Below are 13,492 nucleotides of genomic sequence, written 5' to 3'. Positions count from 1 at the left end.
TGATTCTATTAGAGTATCTCTTGTAAATTAGCATCAGAGCTGTGTTCTTGTGCCCAATATTTGCTTTGGTTTTATGTCGTTGAGGACTTTTTGCCAACTTTTCTTTAAATGGAAGCTTGGCAGAAGTACCCTGATTAAGTTCCAACTTCTAGGGGCCATATCCACTGCTTGTAAATATTAGAAGAAAACTGTATACCTCCCAATGCCCAACAAACAGCAGTCATAAATCCAGATGCAGAAAGCCGTGCGAGTAAAACATGAGCATTTTATTCTTTGTTGCAGTGAGGTTGACAGCAATGCAACATGAAGTAGTCAACTGCTCATTGATTTGACTCTGTTACAGTGGATATACTTAGGAAATGTGGTAGATAATTTGGTTTTGACAGAAGGAGAAAGTAAATATGAAGAGTGGATTTTTGGAAGGTATTTAAGAGAGAAGCATATTGTGGGACCCATTGCAAGAAAACTCTAGATACACATGGTAGCATCCGCGTTTGGGATGAAAGTGTAGAAATGTGATTACTCACTCATACTTGAAGCAGTAAGTTCCAAGAGGAGTAAATAGCTACTTTTAATTATCGTTTGACCAGCATAAGACAGACATGGACCTGCTCAAGTGGGTCCAGAGGAGGGGAGCAAAGATGACCGGGGCTGGAGCAGCTTCCTTGTGAGGACAGGCTGAGAGACTGTTTAGCCTGGAAAAGAGAAGGCCGTGAGAAGACCTTCTAGCAGCCTTCCAACACCTAAAGGAGTCCTATGGCAAGAGTGGGGATGGATTGTTTATCAAGGGAATGTAGCGGTAACAGTTTTAAATGGAAAGAGGGTAGATTTAGGTTAGATATCAGGAAGAAGCTCTTTGCTCTTTACTGTGAAAGGGTGGTGAGGCATTTGGACAGGCTGCTGGGAGAAGTTGTGGATGCCCCATCCCTGGAAGTGTTCAAGGCCAGGTTGAACAGGGATCTGTGCATTCAGAGATGGGGGCTGGGAGAAGTTAAATGGGTAATACTTGGCTTAGCTATTAAACTTCATTGTTTCATGCTAGGTTTTTTTAAAATAAAATGTTATGAAGAGCTTTTGCATTTCATATTTACAGTTTCATTATCCTAATACCTCAACGTTGATATCCATTACTGCTGAGTTTAATGGAAATTATATATGCTTATATGAATTTAATAATGTATATTATATAATTAATAATATACGCTTAATATTTTTTCCAGTTGTCATAAACTTTACTTTTGTAACAGCAACTTATTTCATTTTCAGATTATTCAGATTATGAAGATAGCTCTGTTGAGTTCTTGGACAGGTGCTCCTCTCCATTAACACGGTCCTCGGGGAGCTCTCTGACTCTGCGCAGTATGTTCTCAGAGAAGAATACATCATACCAGTATCCAAGAGCTATCTTATCTGTTGACCTTAGTGGAGAAAGTAGGTTGGCTGAACAGCAGCTTTCAATCTGTAGGTTTAATAATTTAAGAAAGAGATTTTTTTTAAAGGCAGTAATTCGGTCTGCCTTTGGGATTGGAGCTTTAAATATAGTAACTGATTTATACTTCGTCTATTTAAATTAGAATTCTTACACTCCTCAAGCTGTTCTTCATTGTACTTGCTTCGGTTAAGAGTTGTTACTCTGCTTCTGAGGAGATCACATTAAAGGTATTTTGCAGAATTCATCAAGAAATGCAGTATGCTAGTATTTTGCTATATGAAGGTTAAGATTTTTGACTGACCCCCCTGTATGTCTGTAAACTATTGTGTCTCTGCACTCACAGTTTCACGTGTTTATTTTTACTAGACCTTTCAGATATGGAATTCTTGGATGATTCCTCTACAGAGAGTTTGTTACTTAGTGGTGATGAATACAATCAGGATTTTGATTCAACTAACTTTGAAGAGTCTCAGGATGAAGATGATGCTCTAAATGAAATTGTTAGATGCATTTGTGAACTGGATGAAGAAAATGGCTTTATGATTCAGGTAAAGAAATTTGGGGATGTATTTTCTGTATGAATGTCTTGATTGTGAAGGTGTCTTTTTGGTGTGTTGGAAACTCAAGTTATATAGAGAGCTGTAAATAGAAGTGAACAATTAACAGTATTTCTGCAGTCTGCATTTGGCATTGCTCTGTTTGGTGTAAGCAAAACTATTACTCTAGGATGGATTTTCTCTAAGACTTTGATATGTAGAACAGGTTTGTAAGAAAAGGTAACTTTTTTCTTTATAGCCAGTTGGTAAATTTGGAATAAAATCTCCTTTCCTGCACACAAATCATGGCTTCTGTCCTCAAACCATCTTGATTATACCAGCCCTTCTGGTTTGGCCCTTGTGCTTTGCAGTACCAGTTGTAGAAGTGGCTCTGCTTACTGTGAATATATCTCAGCTGTATGCAGGACCTCTGCTATACAGACATTAATATTGTCAGTAACTTTGATGTGTGCATGATGTGCACGCTTCATCTTCAGAATAGCACTTCTCAAACTAGAATAACTAGCTGATTTTAGAAACGACTAAGAATTTCATTTTACTTGGTATAGAAAAAAAGGAAAGAAGAGTATGCGGTGTCTGCACAGCATTCAGGTGCTGATAGATTGTAAATCCTGCTGCTTTTTGATTTGTACTCCAATGAGGGGAGCATTTCCCATCTAGTAATCAATAATGTAAAGTCTTTGTCTCAAGGAATTCATAATACTGCGATTAGATCAGATGCAACCAACAGTGAGGAAGACCTTGGTTGTCAGTAACTTTAAAAAAGCCTTGAACTTCCTGTAGATTTCACCCCCCCCCCAAAAAAAAAAACAAAAAGCAGGTTTGTATTAAACTATTAATGTGGTACATTTTCTGTTGAAAATATGGAGCCTTTTTAGTTGAGATTTGAAGGAGGCAAGGATGGCTGGCCTATCCTTACTTAATGGACTTAAAGTCTTTTGGAAATGACAGGAGTTGAAAATGAAAGACACAAAGGCTGGTCCTGGGAACACACTCAAATTCATTGCTGTGTTGGAGGAACTAAGCAGGAGCTCGGCTATGGTCATAATGTGGAAAAATGGAGTGCTGTAGAAACCTGTGGAGAGAGGTGGGAGGAAATTGTAGCCATTGCAGTATGACAAGAGGAAAGGTGATTTTGGTATTTCGAATACTCAAAAGCATGGCAAAGCAAAGAGGAGAGACTTTCAGAAGGGACCAGAAGATGTTTAAGACACAGGCAAACACTGAGTTGAGAAACTGAAATGTATTTTTAAATGGGAGTTTCCTGCCCATTTCTATAGTCCAAGTGACAGCCTGATTTTTTTCCTCTTTATACCTTGTCTCACTGAGAGCAACCGATTTGCTGTTTCTAGGTCCTCATGTCTTACCACTTCTATTTTGCTCTCCTGTTCTCTTGTTTCTCCTCTTTCATTTTCTCTCCATTTTCTTTTTCTTTTAGATTTTCCATTGGTGCGATATTAAAAACACATCTTTCTAGCGCACTGGAGAGATGCTTTGTAAATATATATATTTAAACTGAAGAGTTTTCTACTTTTCACTGTTATGCTGTAATGTATTACATTATCTTTCTACTTTACTGTAATATTATGCTCCTGTTTTATGTTTCACTACTAAATATTTAGGTGCTAAAATACTGGATTTTGTAATAAAATATTATTAAATATTATATCTTTGACTTTTTCTATGGTTTGTTTCCCCCCTCCCCCCAGTCTGGAAGTTGTGATTGAGGTAACTTTCAGAACTAGAGCTCTTTTTTAGCTTGATGTCTTTGCCTACCCAAACACAAATTGCCCAACTAAAATAATCTTACTCAAACCAGCTATTTAAGTTAAACTGCTATTCTCTGCATTTTGACCACAAGAAATAGCTTCAGATTTTTGAATCTCCTTATCTCAGTTTTAGTTTTCTTTTTGTTTTTGTTTTGTTCCTGATGGCAGTGTGAAGAATGCTTGTGTTGGCAGCACAGTGTATGCATGGGACTGTTGGAGGACAGCATTCCAGAGCAGTACATCTGTTATATCTGCAGAGATCCACCAGGTACGAGCAGACCACCTTTATCTGCAGCTGTCTGCTTGGGATTTTTAAGGCGAGATGTTGTGCATTGCTTAAACTGTTAAAGCTTTGTCTGTTTGTGTTATCTGTCATATTTTCTTGGGGCAAGTGATTCTAGGTTTGTCTCTGAGCAGACACTTTCTTGTTAATAGCATCTTGTGCAGCTATGCTACATCTTATTCATGATCTCAATTACCATCACTTTACTTCTTGAAACTTAATTACTCCTTAACATTAGTGCTTTTTTATGTTGGTATAGTCTGAAAAGCCTTTTTTAAATAAATCATCCTTGTTCAGCACTCTGTTTGCCTATACTTGGAATCACATCCGTTCATTTACATACCTCTTTAGAGAGGACCAGTTCCCGTGGTACACTCAGCTGTGCTAAGGATGCCATTTAATATTAACTGTAATTTTATATGTTTGTGTTTGTCCAGTATTACGTAAATAAAGGTGTGGAACTGAGATGTGAAAATGAAACATAGGAATAATATATGAAATATGAAAAAAATCTAGCACTTTTAATGGTAAATGCTAGTGCACAAACAGCACATCTTGAAGGTTGTTAGGGTAAGTTTGGTAAGAATTAGGGAAGGTCTGTTTACTTCTAAACTGAATACATCTGATTAGGAAGATTCTAATTTGTCCATAAACCCATTTTTCCTAGCAGTTACTTGGAGAAGAAAAAGTACAATTTCTCAGGCAGAATACTAATAACTTTCTTCCAATTGTTACAAATGCACATACGTGTCTTCTGGTGAAACCTCCAACGGTCTAGATGTTTCTTAAAGGGCAGTGAGACTGCATTCCAAAATTTACTTTTGTTCTGAATTTAGGCAATGAAATCTGAAAGCTGTTTGCAGAGTGTAAAATAGCACAGTTCCGATTCGTCATTTCCAAGATGAAAATTCAGGAAAATGGAGCTGTCAAGATGTGACTTTTCCATTTGCCCCAATCTGAATCTGAAAGGATGGTGTAGAGTGGTGTTTGATAGTTGAGAGTGGTGCACTCTTTGAGCAGTCAAGGTTCTTATTATTAAAACCAACTAATTTGTCTTGTGTTCTTTCCCTGCTCTGTACCAGGTACTTCGTTATCCCCTGCTGTGCAGAGACTGCTTCCCTAATTTTTATCTTCTCTCCCTTCCTAACCATTACTTCTTTTCTTTCCATGTCAGGAGAAAAAGGTCATTCACAATGTCAGTATTTTAAAGTGTATTGGGATAATGGGCAGAAAGGAGATAGACAGGGTATTCTCCTGAAAGGTATGAAGGGCTGCCATCAACCCATTCTTTGTTCTGTATATGATGATAGTCTGATATGAAATTGAGTGTAACATATTGCAGTCGCTCTTGTTTGTCTGGGTTCCTTATTGTAAACAACAGCATTGGAATAATTAGCATTATACATCCTGAGTTTTGGTGTTTTGGTTTTGCTGGTTTTGGTTTTTAAATGGCTATTAGGTTCCTATAGATGAAGTAGCTAAATATTCATTGATGCCTGTTGGGTTAAGACTATGGATGTTGCCATAGCATGGGGGACCAAGAGGTACACTTACATCAATACCCTGTCTAGTAGTGTCTGGTACAAAGGCATCTCAAAGTAGAATGCAGGAGCAATGGTGGCAGGTAACTTTGAAATGTCTGCTTTTCATGCAGCCTTCTCCTGGCTTCTGATAGATAGATAATGATTTCTGTATTGAAACTTTCTGTTTTGGATATGTCCATATAAAATCCACTCTCTTAACATTTTCTTGGTAACTTAGTTTTCTCTAAAGTAAGTTGCAGTAATTAGATAAATAAATTCATGATGAGATTTTATTTTCAAATGCCATTTAGAGAGGACTTGAGATTTCAGGTTTATTTTTTGGTTTTATGAGTTTTAAAGAGCTTCCTCTTAATCCAGGAAAACCGAATTTTAATGTATTAATAACAAGATCTTAAATCATTCTTTCATGTATTAGATGTCTAGAAGAGTACAGCATGTAATTATAACACTCTAGTTATTTAAGACTAGTTCTTCTGTGGCTTTAGATGGCCCTCAATTTGTTTCTTGCTTACCCCCCAGGTCAGAGGTGGAGTGCCAAATATCTTTATGATAAAGAGTGGTTAAACAATGGACACATGTGTGGATTATCATTTCTGAAAGAGAACTACTCTCATCTTAATGCCAAAAAGATTGTGTCAACGCATCACCTACTGGCAGATGTATATGGTGTAACTGAAATATTGCATGGACTGCAGCTGAAGATTGGGATATTAAAGTAAGTATCAGTGCAGGGTTTATTGTCTATCTTTATGTCTTTAGGTAGCAGAGACTACCATTATTCCAGGTGTAATAAGCACTCACATTAATGTTCTTTCTTGTATGATATTTGAAACACTTCAAATGCAAGATGTAGAGTACCCTCAGCTTGAGTGAGAGTTGTGTTCAGCATGGTGTATTAGGATTATTAGTGATGTTTTTAATTACTATTTTTTAATAGTCAGTTTGGTGTTAAAGGGACATCCTGGATTTATTCTAAATTGATAAGTGACCTAGGAATACTTACGTTTTTGATAATGGTGCTTCCCAATAGCTGTGATCTTCTAGCAGAAGTGGGCACTTAATAGTTCATTCTCTATAATTTGCTTTTTTTCCTCCCCTTTGTTCCAGAAATAAGCATCACCCAGACCTTCATCTCTGGGCTTATTCAGGGACACGAAAAGAACAAGAGCAAATAACTGTTGGGGTAGAGAAAAAATCAGTGACTTTGCCAGATGCTGTTAATCCAACCGAAAGGACATGTCGCAGTCAAAACCACAGAGAGCCACGCAGTATACCCCAGAAGATGGGAGAAACGTACATCACAAGTGAGCACAGTTACCAAAAACCGCAGAGTTTTGGTGAAGACTGCAAAGCAGTCGCTGACCCTATGAGCTCAGATGATGAAGATACAAGTAGTTTTGATGAAGATCAGGAATTTCACACAGAGAATAGAAACTGTTTACAGTATTCTTTTAAAGATGGTGGCATGAATGAGCAGGTAAGTATCATTCTTCCTCTGGGAAGTTTCTTAGTTGGAGAAATATGCTCAAGGTGATAAAACTCAAGCACATACGAGTATTTAGAAACTTTCATTGCCAGAAGTCAACATATTCTGTCACGTAAGTCAGTAGAAATCATTAGAAGCAGAAAGCTGGATCACTGGAATAGTTCAGGTGAAGTATACCCATTTCAGCTGGTGAGTGAAATGTGAAGTATGGTTAAAGTATTGCCTATGCTAAAACTGTTTATACTCAATTCACTGGTTGTGGGAGGTGGGGGGGTGGTGTGGAACTCCTATGCTTAAAATACAGGATCTTGGAACAGAACTTATGTGGTTTTTGCAAGGTGAGGAAAATGGGACAGGTTTCTTTATTTCTTCTCAGTTCTGTTTTCTATATTTCAGTCTTCTGTTTGTTAAACTACTACTTTTATTATTATTGTACTGTATTCTTTTAATAGCAACACTATGTACAGTTATTTCCACAAGGAGTGACCAACAAATTTCGCCTCGTGCACCTTCTTTTGAGCCTTTTATATTGTGTATTTCTTCTAATTAAACATTTCACATGTTTTTAGTCAGGATTGTATTTGGCTATTTAAACATCTTGGGTTTCATTAATCGTTTAAATCTATTGCTTAATGGAAAAGGTCTGAAACTTGTCAGTCTGGTTCTAGTGAAGAGTTCTCTTTGAGCAAAAACGCCAAGTGAAGCAACCCTTTCTGTTTTCTGCAATGCCAACTGTGTGAGAATAAATCACCCAACTTATTCTCCTTTTGAAGTATACTTTCTGGTGTGGAAGAAATGAGAAAGACGTGTCTCTTTTAGTTTGAAATGTGGCATGTAAGTTATGTAGTCTGAATGGGAAATTTTGGCTTATTCTAGATGGGAATAATTTTGTATGCTAAATTGCATGATTGTAGTTTGTATAGTAAGGGGACTTGCAGCAGTGTGAAATAGGCTTTCCTTCAAACAGTAGCTTAAGTTGTCATTATAAATAGTATCAATTCATCTAGAATTAAAAGTAAATATACGTGAGCAATGAAGCAAAACTAATGTTTTCTAGATATCTAAAAAGCTGCGTGCTCTCTGTTTTAAACCAAGAGGAGATCTGGTTTGGGGTAGTATCAGAGTATTCTTTCCTTACTTCTCCTTGTTGTCAGTAGTCAGCCTTGATACCTTAAATGAGGCTTTCTGTCTATATTTAAAAGCACTCCTTGGTTTTTCCATAAGCCTGTTCATACTTGCCTTAAAACCAAGAGGACTGAGATTGGAGTGTCATTTTTTTACATGAAATAAGTTCTCTGTAAGGTGCGTTCTTCACCTCTCCATGTCAAAGTTTTGTTTGTTGCTTTGATTTCTCCTTCTAGCATCCTGCAAAGCCTTAAATGTTCTGCTTGTTGATACTGTTTTGTCTTAACCTAATCTACAGTTCTGTTACATATCCTCTTGTATAAACAGTGTTCAGATTGACCTTTTTGGACTGCCCATCATTTAAAATTACATTTCCTTGTTCTTGCTTCTGAAAGAGTGAGCCTTCCCCATCTGAACCTGACATTTCTTTCTTCACAAGCTGGAGCCTGTACTCTGCTTCTCTTACTACCCCCTGCCACCACTCCCTGATTGCGTACACTGGTCTTAGAGGAGGACCTGTTTGACCTTGTGATTTTGTTGCTTTTCTCAAGGAGCATTTACTGGCTGTTTGAATAAATACAGAGATCGTTAAAAGGGTGTGTGTGCACGGGGAGAATCTCTTATGATGTTATTTAGATGTTATTTAGCTTTAAGATTTTCTCTGACAGTGCAGTGGGCATCTAAAAGATTCACCTAACCAAATGATACGGTTTAGTGTGAGGTGTCCCTGCCCATGGCAGGGGGGTTGGAACTAGATGATCTTAAGGTTCTTTCCAGCCTTAACTATTCTATGATTCTATGATCTTGGTTTCAGAATGGTGCACTCATACAGCACTGGAAGAATGACATTTGTCTCTTATGCTTTTAGAAAGAGTCTGAAAATTGTAAGAAGTAGGGCATCTCTTATTTATGTTCGAATTACCCTCTGTAAGATTATTAACAGTTTGAATAGTGAAAACCCTGTGGAGGCAAACCTGATGTCTTGAGAGAAGAAAGATTTTTATTGGAAAGGTTGTAGAATTTAGAGTCTTCATATGACTTCTCAAATCTCTCTGTGATAAATAACTTTAACTCCTTTAATGCATATTTTGAGTATTGACCGTACTTGTCGTCCAGATTTTCTCGTAAAGCTGCCAGCAGGTTGGCCCAAGTTTGATCTGTTTGTTTTTTTTTTTTTTTTAGTAGATTTTAAAAAATCTTTTTGTTTTGATGGGTTTTGGTTTTTGGTGTTTTTCTCAATAAATAACTTAAAATCTATCAGTCCCTATTTTCTTCTTCCCCTCTCTTCTCTTCCTATTATTGACAGAAGTGTGTATTTACGAGATGTGGAAAAAGAAATTAGCTGAGCACTTCATCAGACAAGTGTATTAGTACAGTAAAATAAGGTTCTTATTCTGGCATTTGCCATGAGCTGAGGTTGTGAGCACACATCTCCAGCATTCTAGTTCCTAAAATAGAATCGTAAATAGTGAAAAAACATCAGCTCTGAAATCACAGTGGATAGAAAATGGAAACTGTGAATCCTGCTAATTAATGGAGATACCGAACATTTCAACTCATTAAATCTGGTGTATTTCCTTTGGTTGTTTTCACTAGCTGAAATGCCAAACAGAGAAAGATGAGGAACTTGCTATAAGGATACTAATTAATTCAGAGCAGTTAATCTTCCTCAGAGACTCCTTTTGCATAACTCTGCATATTATTGCCCTTGTAACTAACCCCAGGCGTGTTCAGTTCTGACCCAGACTTGTGCTTGCAACTCACATGGAACCATAGCAATGGTAGGAAGAGAAGTCTTTTGTCTTAACCAACAAATAGAATGGCCAGCAAAATAGAGACTTTTGACGTCTTGGATATGAATGCATTTTAGGCATATTTTCTTCATTCTCTAGAAACAAACTTAGGGTTTTGCACATTTTTTGGTGGACCAGTTCAGTTCAGATTTCATTATTTAACTCATGCTTTATATAAAAAGAGCACAGAAATGCAGTCTGTCTTGCTGCATCAAAGTGCTTAAGCTGGTAAACTTCACCTCTTGCCTCACTCCTCCAGTGCTATATATACTCCTTTGTATGGAATTCGCATTTTGTTTGGTTTAGTCTATTGCTGTATCATGGTACGTGGCTTTTTGACTATGCTTTTTGTCAAGTAGACAGAAGTACAATTCTAAACCAGCATCGTTTGTTGTGTGACAAGTGTTGAAATCAACACCTGAAAACAAAGCAAACATAAAACAAACCCTCTTAAATGGCAATTTTTTTCTTTCTGTTGCTCCTATGAAGAAGAATTCTGCTGAAGGAAACACTGTGTTTGTTTGTAATGAAAGAAAAGGCTCAGAAGAACAAGTGGACACACATCTTCAATGGCAGCTAAATCTCCTTACCCACATAGAGAATGTACAGAATGAAGTCACCAGCAGAATGGACCTGATTGAAAAAGAAGTTGATGGTAACTGCATTGCTAGATACTTGTTAATACACCTGTAACAGCATCTTTGATAGCCACTGTGTTGTGTGATCTGAGGCACTGAGGACGGATTTTTAAATATTGCATTCAAATTTGGGTACCAAAATGATAATCAGAGCCTGCAGCCCCACACCCTTCCACAAGTTATGAATGCCCAATAAAGTAGCTTAAGCACTCAGGACCCCTGAAAGTTTAGCTTAAGTTTGTGATATTAGGTAGAATTCAGAAAGCTGAGATAACTTATCTAATCTTTATCCATATATAGATCATAAAGTTGATGGATTTTTCTATGCCTGGAGTGGTTTTGGCCGGATTGTTCTAGCAATTGACAATATTTAGGGATAAAAATGTGTTCATTCTGTCTTCAGCTTTGCTTTGCTATATATCAGTAAGACAAATCAGGCTTTGTGAAAAACCTTCTGTGGAGTTGTAGCAGAGGAGTAAATATTACAGCACATAAGTTTACTCACCAGTGATAGAAACTAAGAATGAGGGAAGCTTTTAGTCTACTCATAGGAGTCCTTAATTATCTTTTGACAAATAAAATTGTCTTAGTTTTACTTTCAGTATTCTTGCTAGTACTAGGCAGTATTTCTAGGCTAAGAGGGTTGACCTTTTCCCTTCTCTGCCTCTACAAGCATAGAAATTCCTTGAAATCATTTGTTGAAGATTTGCAAAACCATTCTGTAATCTGGACCTTGTAAACAGGAGCCTGCTAAAGTGACAGAATCCTTGCGTTTAAGGATTGTGTTTTCTGTTGCAGAACTGTCATAGCTAGATCGTCATAAACTGAGGTTTCTTTTATGTGCGTGACTAATAAACCATTAGCTACAAGTATAATTTGCTCCTAGTATCTTTTAAAATAACAGTCAAATCAGAAGATACGTTTGGATTGTTCAAGTGAAGTGTGGAGTTAGTTGGTGTTTCATAGAGTTGTTTGGGTTGGAAGGGACCTTAAAGCTCATGCAGTTCTAACCCCTGCCATGGGCAGAGACACCTTCCACTAGATCAGGTTTCTCCAAGCCCTGTCCAACCTGGCCTTGAACACTGCCAGGGATGGAGCAGCCACAGCTTCTGTGAGCACCCTGTACCAGTGCCTCAGCAGTGACTTCTTCCTTGTATCTAATTTCTTCTTTTAAGCAAAAATCACAGCCTCAGTACATTTTCCCTTCTTATAAGAGACAGAGTAAGAAAGAGAAGTTTAAGTTTTATGAAAGCTGGTTTTTGAAGACTTATTCTAATCAACTTCTTCCTTTTCCTTCTGTAGTTTTAGAAAGCTGGCTTGATTTCACTGGAGAACTGGAACCACCAGATCCTCTGGCAAGATTGCCTCAGCTCAAGCGGCGGATCAAACAGCTCCTAATTGACATGGGGAAAGTACAGCAAATAGCGACACTTTGCTCTGTATGACAAAAGGAAGAATAAAGAAATAAAAATAGGATCTTTACGGTGAATTTTCTTACTAGCCACAAGACTGACAGGAAGTCAGCCAAAAGCATTTATCTGGTTCTTTGCTGATTAGTAACCTGAAGCTTTAGAGAGGGGAATTCAGAGTAAGGAATCTCTCGTATTGAAAATCTGAATATGCAGTGCCCACACTTCAAAATGTAACGTATTTCATACTGAAAAATGCTGATATGATTTGAACATGATAAACAAGACACACACCCCCCCCCCCCCCCGGAAGTTCAACAAACAAAATCTCTGTGAAGAACAATGCTACTGTTTGGAAACCTTTGGCAAAAACAATCTAACTTAGCAGAATCCAGCTGACTAGATATTCTTGGGAACTGCTTTTTTAATGAATTCCTCTTGTCTTGCTAGTGAAAGACAGACACAGAGAGATCTGTATCCTCTCTACAAAGGAAGTTTTTAGATTATTTCCTTCTCATGAATGTTCAGGAAAGCAAATGTTAGTTTTGATTTTTTTTTTGTGTTTTTTTTTTTTTTTTAAGAAACTACTTATCATGTTCTCCTTTTTTAAACAATTTTTTAAATAGGAATCCTTATTACAGCACCCTTAGGCTCCTTTCAAACGTAAGTGGCAAATAGTGGTCAGATGTGCCAAATAATACTTAAAACCACTGGGATGAGAATTTGGTTATGACTTACGTGAAGGTTTTTTCCAAAGTCCTACTCGGTGCCAGCAATCCATCCAAAATTGTGTCTAGTTTATATTTTTTTTATGTTCTATTGCAATGTTCAGGGTTCAAGGTACAATTTTTGTCCTGGGAAAGCTCTGTTCTGGTGTTGGCCCTCTGAAACTTTACCATCGTCAGATGGGATGAGGAATGACAAGAGCAGCAAATCTGGCTGTGGCTGGGAATATGCTAAACCACTAGAATAAATCTCACGAGATACATGATCCAGGGTGTTTTAATGAAACCTCTCAGCTTCAGTGAATGAAATGTCATGAAACCAAAGGCAGCCTACTTGCTCTGTTAGCTCTTGCTGGATTTTGAGCCCAGGAATTTCCCTGTGCTTCTAAGTTGTACCCAGTGCTACACACACATTTGTATGTGTATGTATATGTGTATAGCTACACATGTACATATATACATACTCTACATTTCTATCTACACATGTCTAGTTTTGTTACAATAGACTCTAAGAACTGGTGTTTAACATGAAATGTTACCTTTTAACAAGCAGTTTCTAAAAATGAAAATAATGTATGTACAGGTTTTGAAATTTGTAAAATATGACTGTTAAAAGGAGGCTATTTAACTGGTGACATTAAGATACTTGAACGTTTTATGCCTCACGTCTGTTTATCAGTTCTAGTTATCTGTATAAATGCATTTTAGAACCGATAGACAGTAAACTTGAA

General features: G+C 37.3%; 2 protein-coding genes across 5 annotated transcripts in view; one reads left to right on the top strand and one right to left on the bottom strand.

Moving 5' to 3' along the window:
* LOC134167867 (dynein axonemal assembly factor 11-like) overlaps window positions 1-13,492 on the bottom strand; it is a 303,297-nt gene that overhangs the window by 101,069 nt on the left and 188,736 nt on the right. The gene's annotated exons all lie outside the window — the stretch shown is intronic.
* LOC134167866 (PHD finger protein 20-like protein 1) overlaps window positions 1-13,492 on the top strand; it is a 212,088-nt gene that overhangs the window by 40,443 nt on the left and 158,153 nt on the right. For 2 of the 4 annotated variants that reach the window (XM_062626990.1, XM_062626993.1), the window contains 7 exons: window positions 1,267-1,431; window positions 1,799-1,980; window positions 3,927-4,026; window positions 6,105-6,300; window positions 6,693-7,062; window positions 10,482-10,644; window positions 11,930-12,101. In XM_062626990.1, coding sequence (XP_062482974.1) covers window positions 1,267-1,431; window positions 1,799-1,980; window positions 3,927-4,026; window positions 6,105-6,300; window positions 6,693-7,062; window positions 10,482-10,644; window positions 11,930-12,072 — 1,319 coding nt within the window. In that variant the 3' untranslated portion in view covers window positions 12,073-12,101. Of the gene's footprint in view, window positions 1-1,266; window positions 1,432-1,798; window positions 1,981-3,926; window positions 4,027-6,104; window positions 6,301-6,692; window positions 7,063-10,478; window positions 10,645-11,929; window positions 12,102-13,492 lie in introns of those variants that run through there. The other 2 variants (XM_062626989.1, XM_062626991.1) reach the window with 2 other exon arrangements.

Source organism: Pezoporus occidentalis, unplaced genomic scaffold (assembly GCF_034315485.1).
Source record: "Pezoporus occidentalis ecotype Australia unplaced genomic scaffold, CSIRO_AGI_Poc_V1 ctg3, whole genome shotgun sequence".
Lineage (NCBI taxonomy): Eukaryota > Metazoa > Chordata > Aves > Psittaciformes > Psittacidae > Pezoporus > Pezoporus occidentalis.
This window is presented reverse-complemented; position numbering and strand designations above follow the sequence as displayed.